Below are 26,552 nucleotides of genomic sequence, written 5' to 3'. Positions count from 1 at the left end.
CCTTTCTCACTGTAATGATGTATTCACTGATTAGACAGCAATCTGCTGGACACGTCCAGCACAACAGCCCTCAGAATGAAACTGAATAATCATCGTTGTCGGGCGAAAACCTTGTATGTCCAAAACCGTTCGTTTCGCATTTTTAATTTTAAAAATGATTTAAACTAGTGAAAACAGCCAATCTACAAGCACACAACGCCTAGCACTGCGAGGCGGCGTTGTGTGCTTGTAGATCTGCTGTTTTCACTAATTCTGTGCCACGGCCTTGTATGATGAAGCAGGGCTTTACTTTGCGAAAGAACGTACACATTTGAAACATGGAGATACGAGGTTTGCAGCCGACAACGGGCTATTATAGACTTTTCATTTCATGTTGGACATGCATGGCATGCAGCCAACATGCACATCTCTATCATTTCCACACAGTTTACTGTAAAGAAATCACCTCTAAATGCATTGGTGGAGATGTAGGCTATATGTACACTTTTGAGGTAGGCCTATACCTACTTTCCAATTGCCAATACTTTAAGTTTTATTCGTATACACACCTCGGATCCAAATATTCTATAATTATTTGAATTGTTACTGGCTACTTTTTTTTAGATTTTGATTAGGCTGACCTTGTAGGCCTACCAATGAACTGTACCATCATGAAACTGTACCTTTTCCTATGCAAACTTCAATCAATTCAATCAATCAAGAAAGGCTATTACAAAACATACATAAATTACTTCAGCCTTATTTATTCGACCATTTGAAAATAGCAGATCCAAAAGTTTGTGAGCTTGTAGATCTGCCATTTTGCAAAATGCATTTATAGGCTACACATTTGAAATGGCACATAATCTGCACTTTTAGCTGTAACAGAGTAAGCCTATTTCTACAATGCAATATTCATACTTTTACTTTTATTTCTACCAGCACTGGCTTACTGTAAAGATTAAATCACCTCCACATGTCGTGTGAAGGCGGTGACAGACGGAAAAGGGACGCCCCATCCGTGGACATGCAGCACGCGCTCCAAAGTCCCCGGAGGGACACGCGCGCAGGTGTGGGGAAAGAAGGGAAGCCACCGCGGCGCGTGGCTTCATGTCGTGGTGATGATGATGGGTAGAATGCGACGGGGGGGAGGGGGAGAAATGAAAGAGAGAGAGAGGGGTTTTAAAAGAGAGACAGGGTCGATAGGACAGATAAGACACAGATGGCACGCGATCGAACGCGCGCGTATTGTCAGGGCGCGCTTCATGGCACGCGCCCTGATATCCATTTCTTCAAAGGACACGTCCTCCAGTCTGCTGTGTGTCTGTGTGTGTGTGTGTGTGTGTGTGTGTGTGTGTGTGTGTGTGTGTGTGTGTGTGTGTGTGTGTGTGTGTGTGTGTGTGTGTGTGTGTGCGTGCGTGCGCGTGTGTGTCCAGGAATGTGCGTGCGCACAGCAGCTGTGGCTGACAAAAGGTTTATTTTTATATAGGCTATTTTATCATTTCTATATAGGCTAAGTTATGCGTTTATGTTGTGTGTCTTTCAGTAGTGGACTTTAAAGTATAGGCTACTAGGCTACTCCTTGAATATTGTTTCACTTTCATCTTCCGTCCACCTGTGTGGGTGTGTGTGGGAGGGTTTATGCGTGCGTTCGCGTGCAAAATTATTACTGCAGGTTTCGGTGGTGACTGGTGAGGGAGGACGCGCGGCGCGTGCCAGCTATAGGCGACACAAGGTGACCAGAGTTGAGAGAAGGAGAGAGAGAGAGAGAGAGAGAGAGAGAGAGAGAGAGAGAGAGAGAGAGAGAAAGAACGAACGAACGAACGAACGAACAGAATGGGAGTCGTCACCGTGGGAACGTCGCGTGGCCATTAAGTGACACCCTTAAGGTGCCACCCAGAGGTGTCACCTCGCCTCATGTTCCCATGTTCACACCCTGCCTGCGGCACGAGGGGGCCATCAAGCACATTCTGGGAGCAAACGAAAGCGACACGTCGCCGTTTGTAGTGCAGATGATGATGATGATGATCACACACACACACACACACACACACACACACACACACACACACACACACACACACACACACACACACACACACAAGCACGCTTTTGCAATGTTTTGTCGGCATGGAATGTGCATGAAACAATTAACTTCCAAAACGTTTGCCATATAGGAAACACATAGGCTAGCCTGTTTTTTTAATAATAATATTAACAGGAGACAATAATCCATCTCTCTCTCTCAAACCCTGCATGCAACTACAAAAAAAGAGAGACTATTTGTCTCGATTGTTTACAAATCATTATAGAAACAGAGAATCATGGATGCTCTCTCTCTCACTTCAAACTCAAAGGGGTTTTATTGTTTCTCATAATAAACTTTATGATAATAATCCCCCACAGGTGTGAGTCACTAGTTGGTGGCCTACTTTGACGTGCTGCTGTCAAACAGTGGCATTAACATGTCATATACATGTCATTAGTATGACATTATCGCCACCGCCCGTCTATTTGGCAACACTGATAGCTGGAGTATTCCCCCCCCCACACAATGTATTTACCCAGTCCACGGATATTTGTGGAGGATGGTGCACACCACCCCCAATTTAATCTTCATTTAGATTTTGTCCAGTTTTCAGTACTTTTACTTCTCCACGTCTCAGAGGCAAATATTGTACTCTCCCTCCACCACAATTATATGAAAACTTTATAGTTACTTATAGGATTATGACTGCAAAACACTTATTAACCACCTGAGCTCTTTATTTCGTCCATTCCAAAAGTTGCTATATAAGATCTACAAGCTCACACTGCGTCTCATCGAGACGCATCAAGAAAGGTTGTATTACAGCTTGTAGATGTGCTTTTTTTGAAAGATTTTTATACAATTTATACATTTGCAGATTTCTATACAATTTAAACATTTGAAAACTTGTGTTGTCATTGTGGTACTTTTGTACATTTATTAAAGTCAATTTTGAATTCCAGACTTTGACTTGTTACAGTCTCGCAGGGTTTATACTTTTAGTCTGTCAGAACTACTGCGGGATGCCGTCTTGACCTCCTTGGTGTTAGCGTGAAGCCAAGCTCTTGTTCCCGTCCCCCTATGGCTTTCCTGAGCGCATAATCTAGAACTATGATGAAGAGGTAGGGGGCTAGGGTGTCTCCTTGCATTACCCCAGCTCGGATGTCAAACACCTCACTGCTGCCATCTGGGGTCACCACTTTGGCCCTTGTTTTTGCGTACATGGTCTCGATAGCCCGGAGAATGTTGGGAGGGACATTGTAGGCCTCAAGGATCTTCACCATCTTGCTTCTGTGGATAGAATCAAAAGCCTTTTTGAAGTCAATGAAGCACAGTACAGCTGCTAGGTTGTTCTTTTTCACCTCCTCTATTAATCTCCTTAATGCCAGGATCTGTGCTACGGTTGTTCTCTCCTCTCGAAAACCATTTTGGTTCTCTCTCAGGTGAGGGTCGATGGCATGCCGTATCCTGTTCAGTATCATTCGGTTGAAGACCTTAGCAGTGATACATGTCAGGCTGATGCCTCTGTAGTTGTCTGGCTTTGAGAGGTGATAAAGTTGCGGGGGGGGGGGGGGGGGGGGGGTGTGGCCAACTAAACTGATACCAGCCGGCTGTGTTCTTCTTCATGTGCTGTATTTCGGGAGGCTCCGACCACATTCTCCCATGTATCTCTGCCGTTTGCACGTGACCGTTGGCAGCCAATAGCATCTCTGATGCCTTTACAATTCTATGATGGCGACACCCATTCCAAGGGGTAGAAAAGGGCCTACATAGAAACCAATGGCTTCGCATCATCCATATTTTTCTACAGTCTATGAGTTAGACCCCTTACATCCCACTTAAAGCATATTTTTGGGAGTGATTGTTTCCATTATAGTACAGTGTATAGTAATTGAATGAGACCCAGAATTACCCTAGCTGTCAAAGATTCTCCTAGGGATGTTGAATTTCAATCTTTGTTAGATATTTTACTAGACACCTTTATGAACACATTGGTGAAGATTAAAATTCCCTGACTATTTCTTCATCCACAATATATTCAGCACAGGGATTCACTTCCTGGCAACGCATCTAAGACACTTGACACTGACTGGTCCATCTGTGTGTGATGTTAGTTGTGTATTCACATTTCTTATACTTAAAGTATATGCTATATACTTATAAGTAAAAGTAATATTACATATTAAATAAAATGGGTATTAAAAGGTCTTAAAATTCTTTAAATTGACTTAAGAAATGTGCACCCTGTATAAACTCATATTCTATGTGGGTTTGTTTACTGTTGAGTGATAACACAATAAGCTAATCACCAGGGTCAAGTTTACTAAGTACTGAGGGTTAGTGGTTAAAAGTCTGAAAATACACATTAACGTGAATCCATCCAACCATAGAAAAGAATAAGATACTAAATGATGGGCTATGGAACATAATAGTTACGCAACAGACTTTTTAAAAGTGATATCAAACAAGTCTATCAAGCTATCTGAAAAGGTTTACATATACAACATGTAATGGGGGTCCCTGCTTCATCTCTCACAGTTAGGGGTCCTTGGCAACTAGCGGCCAATCATAGGAAGTTTTTCCGTATTGGAGTCATATTAAATCGGCAGAACTATGCCCCTGGTCTAACTAGGTGTTTTTAATGATTCTGAATCCATTGCAAGCATTTGTTTTGCATGAAAAACATTCATTGGGCAAAAACAAACGCAAAAACAAAAACAAAAAACAACAACAAAAAAACGATGGTTTAGTGATGAGTCATCACTTTTCACAGTTGTATGGGATCCATTTTTGGCCCAAGGAATGTTTTTCGTGCTAAACAAATGCTTGCAATGGATTCAGAATAATTAAAAACACCTAGTTTGACCCCTCACATCCCACTTAAAGCATATTTTTGGGATTGATGTTTTCCCTTATAGTACAGTGTATAGCAACTAAGTGAATGAGACCCAGAATTACACTAGCTGTCAAACATTTTGCTAGGGATGTTGAATTGCAATCTTTGTTAGATATGTTACTAGACACCTTTACGAACATATTGGTGAATAAATTGTTTGGTAAGGAATTTATTCCCACATTTGACAGGTATTCTGCTAATTTTCCCTGACTAAAAGCACTTTAGGACAATAGGAACATTGTCATCCCTAATTAATGGCATTGAGTTGAGTCCATCTGTGCTTATTAGGCAGAGAGAGACACCTGCATTCAGTTTGAATTCACCTCGACTTGACATGCCAACATTTTGTATCACCACAGTTTTTGTTTTGTCTAGGCAATAAATGTAAGTCTATGGCATTCGCACCACAGCACCCTGGGAAGTAATGTAACTTTTTAAAGCCCAATGTTTTATTTTTATTTTTTATACTGGAAGTCGTTGGATTGGCCTAGAACTTTGTCCAAGCATGGAGATGACTTGTTACACCATGGGTGTTCAACGTTTTTAAGGCCAAGGACCCCTAACTGTGAGAGATGAAGCAGGGACCCCCATTACATGTTGTATATGTAAACCTTTTCAGATAGCTTGATAGACTTGTTTGATATCACTTTTAAAAAGTCTGTTGCGTAACTATTATGTTCCATAGCCCATCATTTAGTATCTTATTCTTTTCTATGGTTGGATGGATTCACGTTAATGTGTATTTTCAGACTTTTAACCACTAACCCTCAGTACTTAGTAAACTTGACCCTGGTGATTAGCTTATTGTGTTATCACTCAACAGTAAACAAACCCACATAGAATATGAGTTTATACAGGGTGCACATTTCTTAAGTCAATTTAAAGAATTTTAAGACCTTTTAATACCCATTTTATTTAATATGTAATATTAATATTGTATTTAATCTGTTAACATCATTGGATGTTATCAGACGCCATCTTGCTATGCATTCTGGCAAACTGATGAATGATTGCTTCGAGAATCTCAATGCTCAATGCTAAAATAAATAAATAAAATAATTTCCCAATAAGCATTAATTAAACTATCTGGGACTGCAACAGCTGGTTTGCACATTTTAAAGAGCTTAAATCACTGTTCCTGTTCAAAGACATTTTGACCAAAAAAATCAATCACTGTCAGGACCAAAATATGCAATCAGAAACCTTCACAATGACATTCAATTTGGACTTTGTATAAACACTGCATTGACAGATTATGGCAACTCTACTGTGTGCATGCGCCATCTTCAGGCAGCTGCAGGTAGCACACGACAAGCCCCCAAGCCCATTCACAGCAAAAGGGCTTAGACGGAAATAGCAAGAATCGCCATCTCCAGGTTACTTCCCGTATCAATGCGACTTGGGCAGACACCTTTTTAGGAGACGGGAAGCAGGTTGGAGTAGGTTGGAGTTCTTCTGCTATACCACTAACACAGGGGTGGGCAACTCACTCCAGGGGGGGCACATTGCATATTGCTACATCCTACTTTGTCATTCTAGTAACTCATACAAAAGAAGCAAAAATAGCAGATCTACACGCTCAAAACGCATCGCACTGTGATGCGTTTTGAGCTTGTAGATCGGCTATTTTTGCCTCTTTTGAATTGGAATCCTGAATTATTTTTTGTTCTTTTTAAATTGGAATACTGAAATGTAAAAATTTGATTTAATTTCAAACGCATTTAGTTATATACTCATGTTAACTTTATGAACCTAAATAAAAATACATTGGACATAACAAAAATACATTTTATTACTACTATAATAGTCATTAAGCTACTAATATAGACTGACGGAATTAAAGCAGGTCATGTTTGGAATTGTAACAGCTGAAATCAATAATATATCAGTATTCCAGTATTAACCTGCGGGCCGCATTAAGTGGAGGTGGGGGCCACATGTGGCCCCCGGGCCCAAAGTTGCCCATGTATGCACTAACACATGAAACGCCCTACCAACAGCCTTAAAGGAGTGTAAATCCCTAACTTCCTTCAAAATCGGTATGAAAAGTCACTTAGGCTGGATTTAGACTGCAGCCAAATCCAGCTTGAATCAGATCTGTGCCACATCCAGATTGGAATCCGATTGGTTTAAATGGACACATGGTCAAATGGCAAATCAGAATCCAATCTGCATGTGACACAGATCTGATTCAGGCTGGATTTGACTGTCAGTGTGAATGGGGCCTTACAGGCGGCTGCTATATTCTTTTCTTCTAGCAGATCTAAGTTGTAGATCATACATTTTTGAGCCAACCTCCAAGCTCACAACGCGTTGCGCTGCGACGCGGTGTGAGCTTGGAGATCCGTTATTTTCGGTGCTTGATACAACACTGCACAATCAAGTCAATACTGGAGATGTGGCGTAACGGCATGGATTTCTACACAGAGAGGGCAATTCTTTCAACATAAGATGAAGCATTCAAGTTCAGGAGAGTTTGGACAAGGCAATTCTCTTGAATGCTGCCTTCAGGTATGGCATGGAAAGAGGGCATTTGCATTTCTTTCACCATAGTAAAAACAGCATTCATGGTCTGGAGAGGGCACTTTTTACAGCCTGGTAAAAGGGCAGGGGCTCAAGCCCCCTTTGATGTCTATGTGTGCACGTGCCTGCCCCCAATACTCTCGAGAGAAGCCCCTCCACCTTCCAAACTGACTCTAAAGATCCATAGATATAAAAAGCTAGATACCTCATACGCCAGTTCGACAAAGGAGCGTCGGGAGGGTTAGCGACTCACCCCACGGAGGTTGGGTTTAGGGTAAGGGTTAGAGTTGGGGTCGAACAGATGACATGTAGTAACAGCGAAGCTATCCCGATGCATAAGCCGCAGAGCCGATGGAGGTGTCTACCTCTCTATGTCAAAACCCACCTCTTCAATATGGCTGTGCACTGCGCACAGCCGCACACCCCTTTCTCATCATTGATAGATGCCTTTATTATCCCACCACGGCAAATCAGCTTGGAACCTTCAGACTGTCCATGCTTGGCTACAATCGGACCTCTGACAATTCTCTCCTTTTTTATTTGGTCCATGCTCAGTGTGTGACACAACACAGCAGAATGAGTGCTTTACTATAGTCTCTAAAGATCTTTACTAAAGATTACATTCAACTTGAAAGTGGAAAGAAAAAACTTGAAGTGGTTCATGATAGCAGACATGTGTAGGTCCTTTGCTTGAAAATATTACACATGTAGGTAAAAGAATTGAAATGTGAAAAAAAAACAAAAAAAAACAAAAAACGTTTGTGCGGGCTCTCCCTACAGTGTATTTAAAGGAGTAGTTCACCCCCAAAATGACTTTTTTTCTATTGATTAGTCACGCCATGGAGAGTAGAGTTCAATAATATTTTTTTGTTTTTTGTCACATTCCTAAGACAAAAATTTGATTCATTTTGGGGGTGAACTACTCCTTTAAGTATTTATGTAAATTCTGTGTAGAATGAGCTAGGATTCTGTATTTATTCTAGTTTTATGTTGTGTTCCTCTGCAAATCAAATACTGTATGTTGACGCAAAATATGTTTTCATTTGCCAAGCTTCTGGAAGATTCTTTTTTTTTTTTTTTTTCTGTTTTACAAATGCAAGGGTGCCAATACTTTTAGCCATGACTGTAAAGTGTCTTTGGGTTATTAGAAAGGAACTACATAACGTGACGTTAGGGTATTAACGACTTGTGATTTTTGCTACTCGACTCAGTAAAAAGCTGAGTTGAAGTCAACTTTAACGTTTGATGACGTCATCACATCACACACGACCCCCCAATTATGTTGGGGGTCCCCAGATGATTAACTTAGGCATAGGCTACACAGAGCAGGAAATTTCATATATCCCGGTTTTTCAGATATCCACATAGAAACATATCTAGGTCCACACGACAAAGATATCTAGGTCTAACAAGCACACACACAGTAAAGTCTTCAGAGATATCCGGGTTCCCTGTCTACACAGATCCAGTGAATCGGATATTTTTCAATCTCTCCACTTATTTATCCGGTTTCAAAAATATCCAGCTTTGTGTGGCTGCAAGCCCCAAACGCATAAAAAAACGTCTAGATTCAGAAATTTCCAGCTCCGTGTAGCCGGCACCTTAATGTGCAACATTGTTTTTTCACTCAACTGTAAACAAACCAACATAAAGTTTAAGTATATAGAGAGTATCTTCACATTTCTAAAGTGCCAATTTTTTCTTGCATTATTGAGACCAGGATTACTGCATGTTTTTGTGAGGGTATCAACCCTAGGAGACACGGGGAGAACATGCAAACTCCACACAGAAAGGCCCTATCGCCGACCCCACCTAGGGTGTGGGCGTTGATGACGCGGAGGGAGAAACACGCCCCCAGCACCCACAGCGTCCCCCAGCAGGAATCGAACCCAGGACCTTCTAGCTGTGAGGCGAAGCGCTAACCACTGCACCACCGTGTCCCTCTAAAGTGCCAATTTAAGGACTTTTTAATACCTCTAAAATAATAAATTAAACATTTTCCAAATTGTCAAACATAGAGGCAGAAATTGTGAAAATAGCCGATCTACATGCTCACAACGCCTCGCATCGCGAGGCGTTGTGAGCATGTAGATCTGCTATTTTCACAACAGAACCATGTTATATCAAATGTAATGTAGCACTGTAATATTGGATCATTCCGTCCTTGACAATAAGCAATCCTACTGTTTTTTCAACTTCGACTTTCAACTCTCTCTGGTAGGAGTCGACTTGTGTAAAGAAGTCGACTTGTCGACTTTTTCGTTAGATAGATAGATAGATACCTTTATTATCCCAAGGGCCTACGTGACGTGGGTACTTAAAAAGGAAAGTTACATAACGTGACGTGGGTACTTAGAAAGGAACTACATAACGTGACGTGGGTACTTAGAAAGGAACTCCATAAAACCTCCAAAAGGTTGTGTTTCTCATTCTTTATTATAAAGAACGTTTGAACATCATTCATTCCTCAGCCACGGCCAGAGTCACTTTTACATTAAACAATATACACGACAAAACAAAAAAAACAAAAAACAAATAAAATATAAATCCCAACCCTCCCACTAACACACACACACAGTTAGGACACGGCAGTCAGGTGTGTCGGTTTAGTGAGAAAACCAGACCTGGAGTTGCGATGCGAGGATCGGCTCCCACTAGAGTCCAACCGACAGCACAAGGCTGACACTGCCGTCTCCTGCGTGTTTTGGGGCCAATCAGGCTCCCTTGCACCGGTGTGTTTAGCCAATCAGCTCCTTAACGCCTGCTCTGTTTAACCGCTTAAACCCCAGCATTTTATTTGTATTGTGGAGAAAAAAAACAAGCTCACGAAGTGTTGCGATGGATTGTGAGCCTCCTTTTTCTGGCGAAGATTAAAGGAAAACAGAAAAGTCACTAGTGTAGAGCCCTGTGGGACTCCGCTCAACCAGGCATGGGGTTTAAGCGATTAACCAATCGACTCGCTACGCCGCGGGCGTTCCGACCAATCGGGTCCCTACGCCGCGTGCAGGCGGTGACTTGTGTTCCTGCGTCCTGCGTTTCAAAAAAAAAAAAAGAAAAAAAAAATAAGAGCAGGGAAGCTCCGTCCTCATTGGCTCAGAGGCAGACCCAATGCCGTCGCTCCGTTCCTCCGTCACCGCCGTTACCGACCGCTGATTGGACCGATCCCGTCTGACCCGTTTGGCTTTCCCCCTCCCCCCTCCCCCCTCCGCGCACAAAGTGCGTCCACCACCCCCCATTGGCTGTTGGCAGGCCGGGTGGGCATGGTCTCACTGCTGCTTGGAGCGCCAGAAGCGCGAGGCGATGGAGCCCAGAGAGAGAGACTGCTTCTTCTGCTGCGTGGAGAGCTCTGCCAGACGCTGCTCCTCCTCCTGAACACACACACACACACACACACACACACACACACACACACACACACACACACACACACACACACACACACACACACACACACACACACACACACACACACACACACACACACACACACACACACACACACAATATTACTATACTTGTGATCTCAATGTGGGGACCATAAGGGTTCTAGGGATGGCAAGATTAGGGATGGGATGATATGAACATTTCATATCACGATTATTGTGACAAAGGAAATCGCGTTTACGGTATTATCGCGATAATCAAAATCCATTATCCTGGGGCGGAACATCTGCCAACAAATAGCAAATCTACAAGCTCACAACGCGTCGTGTTGCGACGCGTTAGGGCATTCACGAATAGTGATTTTTAGTATTCGAATATATGCTCACAACGCCTCGCGTTGTGAGCATACGATCTGAGCATGTATATCTGCTATTTTCACAATATTTATCTGTGGAACCGAGTCACATTAAATGTAATACCTACAATTCCAAGTACTTGTCAGGGTGGGGGTCCCCAGTTCAAATATGTTTATTTTGGGGGTCACGGCCTAAAAAGGTTTGAGAACCCCGGGTATGGTATTGAGCATTAACAAATTGACAACTCATTCTTATAACTTCCTACAATATCGTCAATGTCCAGCAGAAACCTCGTATCTCCAAGTTTCAAATGTGTACGTTTCTTCGTAAAGTAAAGCCTTCCTTCATCATACAAGACTGTTGCACATAACTAGTGAAAATAGCAGGCGTTGTGTGCTTATAGATAGTCTATTTTCACTATTTTAGGTCATTTTTAAAAATGATGAATACAAAACGAACTGTTTTGGTCCAGGGTATGGGTTCCTTGAGGGGGTTCCAAATGGACCCTTACAGGCCTGCAACTCTGAGATTTATGGGGGTGCATTGAAATGAAAAGGTTTAAGAACTACCGATCTAGGAATCCAAATTCCATTAATAACTGCACAAAGTTCAGCTACAAGTTAATAATTATAATGTAAATATAGTACAGCAGGAGTATAAAACAGTTGTGCAACATCATCTGAAGCAATCAAAACATGACTGTAAACCCCATTATGTGATAAATGACGTGGTATCGGAATGGTATAGACTGGCATACTCACTGATACATATACAAGTGTTTTAGGCAGTACCGATTTTCCGATACTGGTATCGGTACAACTCTGCTTTGCTGCACGTTTTTTCTTTTTTCGATCTACACCAAATCTCTTCGTCAAAAATAGACGATCTTCAAGCTCACTATGCGTTGCGATGCGTTGTGAGCTTGTAGATCGGCTATTTTGTACAAATATTCCCCCCAGAGCGGTTATGTGTCTAGTATAAAATGATTTCCAACCTGTCCTATAATGGAATTATTACAGTATAGGAATTCTGTCAAGACATACTGTATCTTAAGTGTGGAAGGTTTACACATTTACATGCCGTAATATGACAAATGTAAGGCGCTATTAGTCGAGGTTGGGCGGTCACAATTATTACATAATCGTCTAATCGCAATTATTTTACATAATCGCGATTATTTTTCATAATCGTCATAATGGTTTCCATGTTGAAAAATGTTCATATATTATTATATAGTGAAAATAGCAGATCAACAAGCTCACAATGCATCGCATCGTAATGCGTTGTGAGCTGTTAGATCGGCTATTTCCACTATCAATGTTCTTTTTTTAAGTATAAAGTTGTCAAATATGTCAGTAATCTCTTTGTATATTTAGGTTATGTGTCATATCTGCCATGTGCAACTTCAAAGCCTAGAAGCCAAACAGAAATGTAATTGTCAACGACAAAAACATAATTAAATTGCTAATCGCAATTATTTGAGTGACAATTAATTTACGCCTAGAATTATTGAATGCTTTAGCTATAGAAAAAAAGCAGATATACAGTGCGGCACCGAGTGCCGCGCTGTGAGCTTGCAGATCTGCTATTTTTGAAGAAGTTGTGAAAATGTGTGCAAATCATTGAATATATGTATTTTTAAAGCGAATGTTTGTAACTCAAATTTTGCTTTTGGGTGGTCCTTGGAACTAGATCTTTTGAGATGCGGATCTGTGGCCAAATAAATATCAGTTTGGGGGTCCTTCACATGAAAAGGTTTGAGCACCACTGACATAGTAGTCTCTCAAGAACAGACTAACTGAGCTCCAGTTAAGTGAAAAGGACCTTTTCTTTGACGATGGCCAGCCAGATTGCTGACATAGAAACATAGGTTTTTCAAAAAACCTTAGAAGGATTCAAAAGACACTTATAGAATCGGGTCAAAATTCTAATTTTCACAATTTTTCAAAAATAGCAGATCTACTAGCTTGCAGCGCAGCACTTGGTGTAGGGTTGGGACTAGGGTTGGGACTCGTTAGGATTTTAACGATTCCGAGTCCTTAGCGATTCCCTCTTAACGATTCCGGTTCCTAACGGTTCTCTTAACGGTTCCAATATATATATTTTTTCATATTTTCTGACACTGACGCTTCTGTATGTCCTATAGAAAAATAAAACATGAACGATTGAGACCATTTAACAGTAGTTGTTTACATAAGCCTAATGGGCGTTCAAATAAATAATAATTTAGGTATAGTTGTTGTAATACAAATTTATATTGTAATATAATCACAGTTAAGGGTCAATTTGTTTCTTACCAATAGGGCTACTTTTGTGTAATTGAAAATGTAGATATATTCATGTGGTGTGTGGTGTGGTGTGGTGTGGTACTAAAGCTGCAGTGGAAAAGGGGCTATTGTGAAGTCAGGTTTCTAAACGTCGCGCCCATCTGATTGACCCGGTTCTGGACCCGCCATCATGGAACCGGGTCCTAAAAAGAACCGGTTTCGGGTCCCAACCCTAGTTGGGACTCGTTAGGATTTTAACGATTCCGAGTCCTTAGCGATTCCCTCTTAACGATTCCGGTTCCTAACGGTTCTCTTAACGGTTCCAATATATATATTTTCATATTTTCTGACATGCATTATTAACAGTAGTTGTTTACATAAGCCTAATGGGCGTTCAAACAGTAGTTAGTATATTTTCTAATATTAGTAGTAGATACTGTTTTCTCTTACGCTCTTTTCAATACAGTAGAACTATCAAATGACAAAAAAACAATTACATTTCAGTTCTCTTGTCTGTCTTACAAGGAATCCTGTATTTTGTAGATGTCATTTATCCTCTATACAGTAGCAAATAGCAAATGACAGAAAAGTGTCAATTCTTAAATGTCAAATCCTGTTCTTTTTTTTTAAACAACACTCTTACCCTCTTTTCAATACTGTATCAAAGAATGCCTTTTTCCTCTGGTACATAGCAAGCCAACTGTACTGTAAGCCAGGCACAAACTAAGGCATAACAACAACTCTTACCCTCTTTTCAAAATCAATACTGCATCAAAGTCAAGACCTAGTGTCTCATTGTGGATAGACTGTTCAAAGTCCCTGACTTTCTAACCCACCATTTATATATTGACTGTGTCAATTCTTGTTTTCAGTAGAAACGTTGTTTCCACATTGTAAACAGTGGCAGAGACATGCATCTGTACAGCATTGTTGTTGTTAGCCCTTAGCACTGATTAGTGCTATGCTCTGTACTGTAGCAGCAAAGTAGAGACCACTCAACTGCTCTCTTTGTCAATCAAAATCGCGGAGCTCTCCTCTGCTCCTGACGAGGCACGCTGGCAGCGAGCCTTCCTGCTTGAGCGTCGGTGGAGCGGCAGTGGAGCACCCTTCAATGATTAAAACCGGAGCGTTCCCAACGTTGCCGTGACGCTCGACGCGCTCGGTGGAGCCGGGGGGGGTTAAACGTTGACGTTGGCCGTTGGTTAGGCGGACATTCCCAGCATTCCTTCTGTAGAGGTGGCCTGACGTCACCACTCACCACAGCTGCTTGCAATGGAATGCACAGCTAATGCGCGTTGATGAGACCCATTAAGAGAATCGGACCGGCAAAAATGATTGACCCGGTTCTGGACCCGCTATCATGGAACCGGTTCCTAAAAAGAACCGGTTTCGGGTCCCAACCCTAACTTGGTGCCACGCTGTGAGCTTGTATATCTGCTATTTTTCAATAGTTAAAGCATAAAATAATGATACACAATAATGTGTACCCGTTCTAAATGTGTTCAATCGTCATGTAAAATGTCATAATGGTGACAGCCCTAAGTGGAGGAAACCAACACTCCGTCGTACCAGTGCCAGCTGGGCCTGTCTTCGTTTGAAGGCCTCGATGGGGTCCTCCTCCAAGGCGTAGTTCTCCAGGACCAAACGCACGTCATCCACACCGTTCAGCGCCACGGCTGAGAGGAGACACCAGGCAGGACATGGAGGAGAGAGAGGAGAGGAGGAGACACCAGGGAGGACATGGAGGAGAGAGAGGAGAGGATGAGGAGGAAACCCAGAGTTCAACAATTGTTTTTTTTCTTTTACCACATGGGTTAGTGCGACCTAATTTCATATTGGTGCGAGTTAAAATGTATTCTTCTGGGGTGGAACATTTGCCAAAAAATAGCTGATCTACAAGCTCACAACGCGTCGCAGATAAGTCATTTGATTGAGAGTGAAAAAAAGACAAGTACATATATCATAAGGACCTTTTACCAATTATAGAGGGTTTAAGTGGTACCGGATATGCAGCTCGGCAAATAAAAGGGGAATTGATCCCAGTGGATGACGGAGAACGATATCACGATGAATTAAATCTCCTCTTATCGTGGGTGTTTTTTATCACGATAAACGATGATACGGCTTATGGTCCCATCCCTAACCCACAATGCGTCTTACTCTTCAGGAAGTTGGCAAGGTCGTACAGCGTCCGGTCCTCAGAGTTGCCGTCCCACCTCTTCAGGGCCATGCCGTTGAAGGGCTGCAAGCTGAAGGCCTCGCGCTTACAGTCTACCACGATCACCTTACTGGTGTCCCTGTTTAGACAAGATACATCCTGCAGAGAGAGAGAGAGAGAGAGAGAGAGAGAGAGAGAGAGAGAGAGAGAGAGAGAGAGAGAGAGAGAGACAGAGAGAGAGAGAGAGAGAGAGAGAGAGACAGACAACACAAGGAGAGTGGGGACACAATGATTGAAAGATGTCATTAACTGCTTTAGTGCCTATCACAAACTAGTTCGGGATAATTTGGACCGTCCTGGGTGCCTATCCCGAACTAGTTCGGCTTTTAAAAAAAATTTTTTTTTTGTAAAAAAAAAATATATATATATACTAGTCCTTACCCGTTCAAAGATATGAGCTCTGAAATGATGTGCAGTGTGTGGGTTATGGGATGTGCACTGTGCACACAGTATATGAGGGATGGAAAGTAACTTTAACTGGTGCTTGCATGATAATATGTAGGAGCATCAATGTAAGAAATACCCGTTTCGTTTAATGGCTACAGAGATACTGTGTACCGATCTGCATGATTTTTGGACAAAATCTGTAACAGGGCCAGACAACAGACCCCCCCCCCCCCACCCCCACACACACACACACACACACACACACACACACACACACACACACACACACACACACACACACACACACAATGGTTAAACATGTTGCCTCATGCTAGATGCAGAATAGATATGCCTCAAGCTAGATGCAGAATAGATATAGATACACCATAAAAATGCTAATATACAGCATATGGTTTGTGAAAGTGACAAACGGGCTTCACAGTTATGTTAGGTGTGTTCATATGCTAATGGTGATGCGATTTCAGATCAATTGCTCCAGCCACTGAGGAGAAACGCTGTGACAGACACTCACTCAGACACTCACTCAGACAGACACTCAGACAGACAGACATTTGGAAAATTATATGTTTGATATATATATATATATTATTTTTTTTCGAGCCGGGCCGCCGGCCGTCATCTGTTTACACGGCCCGCGAGAGCGTCGCGCCGCCGATATTTACCATCCACTCCAATGCAATCCAGGATCTTTAGAGCTCATTTTCTCTGTTCCATGCATATCCATGAGGTGTGCAAGGTTTAATCATGGCTAAATCGCCGAAAATAGGGCTTCTAAAATGCTTGGTAGCCAATAGCTAACTTCAAGCTAACTTCATCCTGTCCCTGTTGATGACACAAAGGAAAGTGTTCAGGCTTGTCATGGCTGCGCACGGCTTGTGCTGTTACAACGCTTGTGGATGGTGTTTTCTATGGCCATTGGGCGCCCTCTAGTGGTGAAAAGGTGGCATTGAAAGCGTTAACAATGTCACAATTTTGCGCTCAACATGTAGCCTGACACTCAGCCTGAATTGACATTTCGTTTCACTTCATTATTCAGTGTGAAGTCAGTTCCGCCCACAGCCTTTGCAGGGATGGGCGTTGCCGAAATGAGGCACTGTTCAGCGATTGGTTCACCGACCAACACATGACATAGTGTTGTTATGTGTGCCTGGCTGGCTAGTGGCTAACCTGTTGCTTGCTAGTGCTACTTGCTAACCAAAGAAACAGTCAGAATAGGAGCACTACGAACTAGTAATCAAACACAACATAACATGCCTGCTACTGGTGTTTCATAGCGAGATCGATACGACCGCATTTTACCGCGACACGATGTGCGGTACGGTACGGCGGCGGCGCTGGTGTACTTGGAAACACACATGAGTTCTGGGAAACCCCCACCCAAGCTGATCACAAGACGCTGATTCACAACGCTGATTCGCCCGTTTGGATTTTCAACCGAGGCAGGCCTCCTCATTGAGAGCGATTCTAGACCTGAATCGCAGAAACAAAAAAATTAAAGGGGTGTGGCTAGCGATTCAGGGTCTGGAACTAGGCTACTCAACATGGGCAAAAAACCACGATAAATTATCTTATTGGTTAGATCAGTGGTTCTCAACCTGTGGGTCGGGACCCCCCGAGGGGTCCCCAAATTATTTATGGGGGTCCCCTGATGCTTAGCTAAATGTTAACATTGTTTTCTTACTCAACAGACCAACATACAGTATCTGGGTATCTGCACACTTATAAAGTGACAATTTAAGGTCTTTAAAGGCCATTTTAGTACCTCTGGTCAACATTGGTCAAATTGAGGCAGACATTTTGAAAATAGCAGATCTACATGCTCACAACGGCTTGCAATGCGAGGCGCTGTGAGCATGTAGATCGTCTATTTTCACAATGGAATAGATCGAGTCAAACCAAATGTAATGCCTCAACTCCTACAATTCCAAGTGCCTGTGCAGGGTGGGGGGTCCCCAGTTAAAATATGATTATTTTGGGGGTTGCAGCCTGAAAAGGTTGAGAACGGGGGGTTGTTTAAGTTGGACAAAATGTGGCCAAAAAGTGGCCACATTTTCACAAATATGGAGATGACTGACATCTGACATCATAGATGTCTGATGTCATAGACCACATGAGACTGACACAATATGTCCATATATGGGGCTGAGGCGTGACGCACGCACGCACATGATCTGCAGGTTTTCATACTAAATATGTTTATATCATGCATCGCGTATGTACATGTTTTCATGGTGTGTATTGAGTGTGCTGAATTATTGCCCCATGGGGGGCAATAAAAACGATCCAATCAAACAAAGCTAAACACCGCTATTTGATTGGTAGAGTGTGTTGGGAGGCGGTACAGCCTGGCAATAAAACAGTACTGTACAATAAGGCATACGTCAATAAGACGTACGTATAGTGCGTTAACCATGGAGTCCCTCAGGACTTTACGCTTGTGCCTTTTGCGTTTTTCTGTATTCCAAAACTGTGGGTTGTGAAGATATTGAAAGTGGGCCGCAGCGCGGCACTGTGAGCTGTGTATATCTGCTATTTTTTAATAGTTAAAGCATAAAATAACGATTAAAGTAAGTAAGGGATAACATCTCGCTCAGTGGTCATTATCGAGCGATAGGAGCCCGAAAGGTTGATATGCCACCGACGCAAAGCGGAGGTGGCATATCAACCATATTAAAGGACAACTTTGGTTTTTTACAAGTGTTCATATTTTAGATAGTCATTAGAGAAAAGAAAAGATGAGTGTTAAAATGTTTTCATTTACTGCTTTCTATCGTTTTAGTGATTTTAACCATTTTGATTTGCATGCATTTTGGGGGCATGCATGCAAGTGGCCAAATATATATTTTTAGACAAATTAAGCCCATTCCAAAGATGCACCGCAATCTTTCATGGGCAGATGTGACTTATGGGGGCTGGTGTAAATAGTAAAAAAAAAAATGCCGGCTTATTGTGTCTAAAAAGACATATTCAGCCACTTGTACGCATGCCCCCACCCACTGAAATCAAAATACTAAAATCGAAAGATTAGAAAGCAGTAAATTAAAACATTTTGACATTCAATTTAATTTTCTCTAATTACAACCCTAATCTAAAATATGAACCCTTGTTGTAAAAAAACGAAGCTGTCCTTTAACCATATCAACCTGAAGGGCTCATATCACTCGATAACGACCTCTGAGCGAGATGTTATCACGCTTATTGCACGGTTACTTACTAAATAAATTAATACATTGACCCAAGTAAGAAAACTATGAAATATTTCCTTGCTTACAGTAGTGAAAGTGTTGCACTGGCCGTCCTCAGAGCGCAACGTCGCCTCGACGCAAACAAGGAAGTGTTTATCAAAGAGAATCCATACTTATTTGGTTACTGCATTGTCTATTTCTCACTTCAAATGTTTTCAAAAAACATTCTTGAGAGCAACGTTTAGTTGTAAATGTCACTGTGTGTTTGTTTACATGGCTGACATGTTGGCTACAGCACAAGATTCACACAGTACAGCCTCGGTGCTGCAGGTGTCATATCAGACCGCTGATTTCAGCGATTGACCAATCAGAATCAAGCATTCAAACAAGCCGTGGAGTAATGCGTTCCCGGTGTAAATGGGTTAAAATAAGAACAGGCGGGCTCTGATAGCCTGATAGGCTCTGATAGCCTGATAGGCTCTGATAGCCTGATAGGGGGCCTGGAGTGCACTTTTCTACACTATTACATAAGGGATGTAAACATCAAGATTATGCTTAGGTTACACAGGGGTCAAAAACCTTGAACACACACACTTTCCCCTGCCCTGTTGAGTGAGGGGAGGTAATTGTGTGTGTGTGTGTGTGTGTGTGTGTGTGTGTGTGTGTCTGTGTGTGTGTCTGTGTGTGTGTGTGCGTGCGCAACAGATGGAGATGGACGCTGTGGATGCTGTTGTGCCTATGATTACGCTCATCTGGTCCCCAACTCCCCCCCCCCCTCTCTCTCTCTCTGTCTCACTCTCACACACACACACACACACACACACACACACACACACACACACACAAACACACACACGGCACCTAATGTCGTGTATGCATGGAGTGTGCGTGCACGCTTGTAAAGCCCTGTGGACACATTAGCGCCCATCCTCCTTACATCCAATAAATAATAAGCATCTGTCTTCATCTGTGTGTGTGTGTGTGTGTGTGTGTGTGTGTGTGTGTGTGTGTGTGTGTGTGTCCATGGACTTCAGTGTGTGTGTGTATGTGTGTGGGGTATTTTCAGGTCATGTACATGCCATGTGTACTATGGCTCCTGTATAGTGTACATTGTTATCTCCATCAAGCCAAAAGGCATGGCCGAGACTAGGTTTTGCACACCATATGTCCGCGCACGCGAATAAATCCCTGGCTGTTGCACGGGCTAAGGCAGTGGTTCTCAACCTTTTCAGGCTTCAGAGGATTTTTCTTTGAGGGTTTTGTAGATTAAAGGAGTAGTTCACCCCCAAAATGACTTTTTTTCTCACGCCATGGAGACTTGAGTTCAACAATGATTTTGGGTTTTTGTCGCAACATTTTTATTATAATAATGTACCTCCACTGATTCCGGATGGGGACCCAAATGCATTTGGGTCTCCATCCGGAATCAATGGGGGTAAATTTACTATAATCACATTTTTGTCTTAGGAATTTGACTAACACAAAAAAAAAATAGTATTGAACTCAAGTCTCCATGGCGTGAGTAATCAATAGAAAGAAAGTCATTTTGGGGGTGAACTACTCCTTTAACAAGGCTTTTGACTCAATGGACTTGCCTGGGTGGTTTTAATTATTTTTGGCTGTGTATTGGTGACCACTGATTTAATGTAGCACTTTGAGATTTGCTTCAAAAAACAAAGTGTGTTATTAAATGTATTATTAAAAATGGATTGCACGCACACTCAAGGCCAAGGACACACCTCTGCCCTACATATTTCACATCTGTCTTAAAACACCTTCTAAGCCGCGGCAGAACCCCCTGAACCCCGGTACTGCCGTGCAATCAGCGTTTTATTTATAAACATATTTTAAAAAACAAACACACCAAATGATAAACAACGCGCGCGGGTCGTTCAGTGCAAGCCAGCAGGACGTGCACACACTACGTGTTTGGGCGGCCACTTACTTAGAAGCTGCTGCTGGCTGTATTTCTGCCGTTCATTTGCATGGAGCGAGATGGGGTAATCCGCGAGAAAAAACAGCGTTCGAAAGTACATTACGTCCTCGTCGCACGCACATCGATCTAATTCCATGTATTCCACTCATTCCGAAGCCTTGATTTCGCCTGTCGTCTGGTCGAAAAAGAGAGGGGATGGGCTAAACCAGGCTGCAGCACACACAGTGAAGGGGAACGTAATGGCCGCTCGTGGAGCCAGTGGCAGAGCCAGCCGATGACGTCATCACGTTTCTGACGTGATCCGATTGCACAACGTCTCTTAAAGAGACAGAGCACGACCTGCGACTGTATTTTTCAAAAAATTATGATTAATTTCATAAATTACGGCGAAGTACGGGAATAGACGATTGGCTGATGGGACCCAGTAGGAAGTCCGAGGGAGTGCGGCCAGGCTTAGAAGGTGTTAAATAGCGCCACCAGGAGGCCCACTTTTGTAACACATTTTCTTTTTTATATTACTCCTTCTGATTCTTTCCAAGAATCACACAAATCGGTATAATATTTATATAGTTGTGTGATCAAGATGGATCCGTCAGATTTTTCATATTCCATCCTGACCAACAGGATTGGTCAGTTTTGAACAAAATGCCTCAAATCGTAAAAACGCAGTGTGTGATTTCCGTGATATTTTGCCACACATTGCCACTATAGATCGAGGAACATTTACCACCCTTTCCACATTGGCCTGTTATAGCGCCACCAGCAGGTTGACTTTTGCAAACCACAGCGCCACCAGGAGGCCAAAATAACCTACCTGAACCTGTGCTCGGAAGAGCACCGCTTCTAGTTATACATGGTACATATGGAAGAGCACCGCTTCTAGTTATACATGGTACATATGGAAGAGCACTGCTTCTAGTTATACATGGTACATATGGAAGAGCACTGCTTCTAGTTATACATGGTACATATGGAAGAGCACTGCTTCTAGTTATACATGGTACATATGGAAGAGCACTGCTTCTAGTTATACATGGTACATATGGAAGAGCACTGCTTCTAGTTATACATGGTACATATGGAAGAGCACTGCTTCTAGTTATACATGGTACATATGGAAGAGCACTGCTTCTAGTTATACATGGTACATATGGAAGAGCACTGCTTCTAGTTATACATGGTACATATGGAAGAGCACTGCTTCTAGTTATACATGGTACATATGGAAGAGCACTGCTTCTAGTTATACATGGTACATAACTAGTAAAACAACCGAAGGGCCATGGTCACGCACATGAGCGTGTGCACACATCCGCTGCAGTGTTGTTTTTGGCAGCAAATTTTGATTTAGTTTTAGTCATAGTCTTTTGAATAAAATGTAATTTAGTTTTAGTCATAATTTAGTCACCTGAAAAGTATTAGTTTTAGTCTCATTTTAGTCGACTAAATATCCTAAGATTTTAGGCGACTAAATCTACAGTTGATTTAGTCAACTGAAATGTATTTTGGCAGGCCCTGATGGCATCGTAATGACTGATTTTACACTTGGTTGTGCTGAAAATAGCAGATCTACAAGCTCACAACGTGTTGCAGCGCGACGTGTTGTGAGCTTGTAGATCGGCTATTTTCAGCACGCAACACCTGAGAGCAACCAAACATAAAATGACTCTTCTCCACTAGTCCTCCCTAAGGTTTTAGTCTAGTTTTTATTTTGTTGACGATATTGTCAATTTATTTAGTCTTAGTTTTAGTCATCACAGCTTAGGTTTTGTTTCGTTTTTATTTAGTTTTCGTCAATGAAAAAAACACAGTCGACAAAAAATTTTCGTCATAGTTTCAGTCGACGAAAACAACACTGATCCGCTGCTGAGCGAGCACTGGCGCTTTGGCATGGGATGAACTTTGACCAAAAAAATAAATAAAAATAGACCTGGTTGGTTGTTTAAGTTGGACAAAATGTGGCCATGTAATTTCGCAAATATGGAGATGACATATGACGTCTTGACATCATAGACCACATGAGACTGACACAAATATGTCCAAATGTCCCGCCAAAATACCTTTTTGTCGACAAAATCAACTGCAGCTAAATTACATTTCATTCAAAAGACTGACACAAATCTGCCGTCTATATCTCCGACTTTTCCATGTTTCAAGAGATGGTTGGAACAAATCCGTCATGACTGTCAGAATACATTAACCAAGTTTCATAAAATGTGGAGGCCTTTCCTGGCATAGCTTGACATAGTTGAGCAACGGATCTGGCTGCTATGGTGCAACTTTCATTTATAGACTTTCACTAACTATCCCTGCTTCCTGATGGTCATCCATCCCACCCATGTGTCCCTTTGTTGTGCGTCTTCCTTATTTGTCTAGTTGTTCTTTCTATATGTATTGTCAAGCTTATTTTATTGTCTTGTGGTGTCTTGCATTGTTGTGTATTAGGGATGGGACTCGTTTTGAGCTTGTAGATCTGCTATTTTTTTACAAAGTCATTTGATAGAGTGAATATGCAGCTCGGCAAATAAAAAGTCAATTGATCCCAGTGCATGACGGAGGACAATTTCACGATGAATTAAATCTCCATTATACGATTATCGCGAGTGTTTTTTTATCACGATAAACGATAATATCGCTTATCGTCCCATCCCTATTGTGCATTATAAAAAAAATAAAAATAAAATAAAAAAACTAATAAAGTATTAAAATATATAAATAATGATACAATAAAATAACAGACATAGACACAACGATCTGCTGCAGTTCCAACCGTTCAAGAAAGGTGGTTAGTAATGGTTAGCTGTGCCCAACCCGGGAACCGATTTCGGGTGACGAAAATATGACTACATCTAAATTAAGCTGTATTGAAAAGACTGACTAAACTAATTCAAAATTAGCTGTGGAAAAAAAATAACACTGCATTTTGGAAACACTGGGACGCAGTTTCTTTTCTTCCTTTTCCTAACAAGTAACCACTTGGGACATGCAAGGTTTCCCGCCCTACGTAAGCTACAGGCAGCTGCACTCAGACAGACCTCTTAATGTTTATTGTAGGTCCATATAACTCCCATTTCAATAAAACAAAGTGAACAGGAGAAAGATAGGCAGCAGCCTTTATTAACCCCTGAGGGAGAGCGGCGTGAAGCAACAAGCGAGTCCAGAGCAGAAACGGCAGCCATAAAGTCATAAAATAAGAGACCGGACACACGTGTGCAGGTGACAAGGAGACATGTAGGGCAGGGACCAAGGTTGTTAATTAAACTAACTAAAACAATTTAAATAACAGACAAATGTCCATCAATAATTGTAGTTGGATACAGGAAGAGTGAACACGAATTAAAATGTAGTTATTGCGGAAATAGTCACTGTTTACCAACGTTATGGCGGTGTCTCAATAATAGTCTTTTAAAAGACAAAGAAGCGGCCGCACACTAGGGCATTCACCAAATATTTTAATATTCGAATATCAAAGTCACTATTCGATGTTGTTCACCAAAATCGAATATTCGCTTATTATTATTATTTTTTTCTCTTTAAAAAATATATAGTTTATAAAGCTTGGCTAGATAGGAAATCATAAGAATGAGTTGTCAATGCCCCTGGTGGATACATTTGTTAATGCTCTATACCAGGGGTTCTCAAACCTTTTAGGCAGTGACCCCCAAAATAAACATACACCTGACAAGCACTTGGAACGGTTCCGCAGATGAATATTGTGAAACATTTCACTATGTTCACCTCTTGTACTTAATATTTGACGGTTTGGCCAGTCCTGTCGAATATTTGACTATTCGAATACTTTGAGGTTGAATATTTCGAATACTAAACATCACTATCCGGGGTCAAAGCGAGCCTCCCAATAACTCTATGCAAGCCTCCAGAATTCTGAGACGGGGCTCTTTGGAATTCTGAAGGACGCTTCCTTGTGCGTCACAGAATGGGAAGCTCGGTAGGCCAATCAGATGCAGAACTGGCAGGACTCACTCTTTCCCATTGGAGGGGGCAGAGTGCCTTCCACAGTTCCGCACTTCCGCCAGTCCTGTTTTATCAGTCGCGCAAATGAACTGCAGCGGCGGGGGAGGTATCTAGCTTTTTATATATGTGGGAGAAACACTCCAATTCCCAAAATGCAACGGGGGATAACATGACCAGGACGTCCGGTTGCCCAATACAAGCCAGTGTTATGAGATTCACAAAAGTGGATTCATCTCCTAATCTAACTAAGCCATTTACACAATATGCATCTGTGAAACCGAGTCAAAGTACCAAGCTACAATTCTAAGTGCTTGTCTGGGCGGGGGTCCCAGGTTCAAACATGATTATTTTGGGGAGGTCGCGGCCTGAAGAGTTGGGGAACCGTTGGTCTTGACCATGTCTACAGGCCTGAATGCGCCGAGTTGCTGCCATATGTTTGGCTGAACCGTTAACATGTTCTAATCAGATTAATATCAGATTAATAATTAATTAACAGTGATTAATTACCATTCGTACCTATCCCCCAAATATGCAAAATTGTCTCTGTATATTTGAGTGGGAACAGACAGAAAAAAAAAAAGACTAATTATGGGATTATCTGGCAGGGGTTATTGTATCCATGCATTCACTGCGTTGACATTCTACTTCCATAAATTAATTAACTCTGTTAACCCAAGTGGAGCAAAGTGGCAAAAACATCTCTCTAAAGCCGCTTTTCCACTGACAAGGCCCACCACCACACCACACCACACCACACCACCCAATTGTGCCAGGTTTTCCACTACAAGGACCTGGGTAGAGTGGTGTGAATACAAAACACTGATGCTGACCTTCAAAGCAGCCAAAGGTACGGCTCCTCCATACCTCCAAAACCTGATCAACCCCTACAACCCCACCCGTTCGCTCAGATCAGCCAACACAGGGATGCTGACAGAAACCTCGCTAAAAGCCCCAGGACAAAAATATACTTGTCCTCGACAATTTGCCCTCCTGGCCCCCAAACTGTGGAATAAACTCCCTGTCGCACTTAGAACAACAGACTCACTCCCTAGCTTCCGCCGTGGACTGAAGACTCATCTTTTCAGACTCCACCTGAACCCATAGCACTACTGAAACACTCGATGACCATACATGAAGCTAGTTGGGACTTTTTTTTGTTTTTTTTAAGAAACTTTTTTACTGATTATATTGTTTTTTTTTAGATTGATATTTATATGCATTTGTTATATTGTTGTTGATGTTCTGACATATTATCTTGTTTATAATAGTGATGTATTATCTGCTTATTGTAAATTGCTTTGGATTAAAAGTGTCTGCTAAATGCCTAAACTGTAAACTGTAAACTGTGTGAAAGTAGTACTAAACGTCATACTAAAAGCATCCACTCCAGAGTAGG

General features: G+C 42.0%; 1 protein-coding gene across 2 annotated transcripts in view; it reads right to left on the bottom strand.

Moving 5' to 3' along the window:
* Positions 1-10,663: 10,663 nt before the first annotated feature.
* Positions 10,664-26,552, bottom strand: part of timm50 (translocase of inner mitochondrial membrane 50 homolog) — a 71,157-nt gene continuing 55,268 nt past the window's right edge. For both annotated transcript variants that reach the window (XM_080732215.1, XM_080732216.1), the window contains 3 exons: positions 15,595-15,751; positions 15,004-15,110; positions 10,664-10,795 (listed from right to left, as the gene is read on the bottom strand). In XM_080732215.1, coding sequence (XP_080588341.1) covers positions 10,694-10,795; positions 15,004-15,110; positions 15,595-15,751 — 366 coding nt within the window. In that variant the 3' untranslated portion in view covers positions 10,664-10,693. The remainder of the gene's footprint in view (positions 10,796-15,003; positions 15,111-15,594; positions 15,752-26,552) is intronic.

The sequence above is a fragment of the Nannobrachium achirus genome, assembly GCF_963921795.1.
Source record: "Nannobrachium achirus genome assembly, chromosome: 8".
Taxonomy (NCBI): domain Eukaryota; kingdom Metazoa; phylum Chordata; class Actinopteri; order Myctophiformes; family Myctophidae; genus Nannobrachium; species Nannobrachium achirus.
This window is presented reverse-complemented; position numbering and strand designations above follow the sequence as displayed.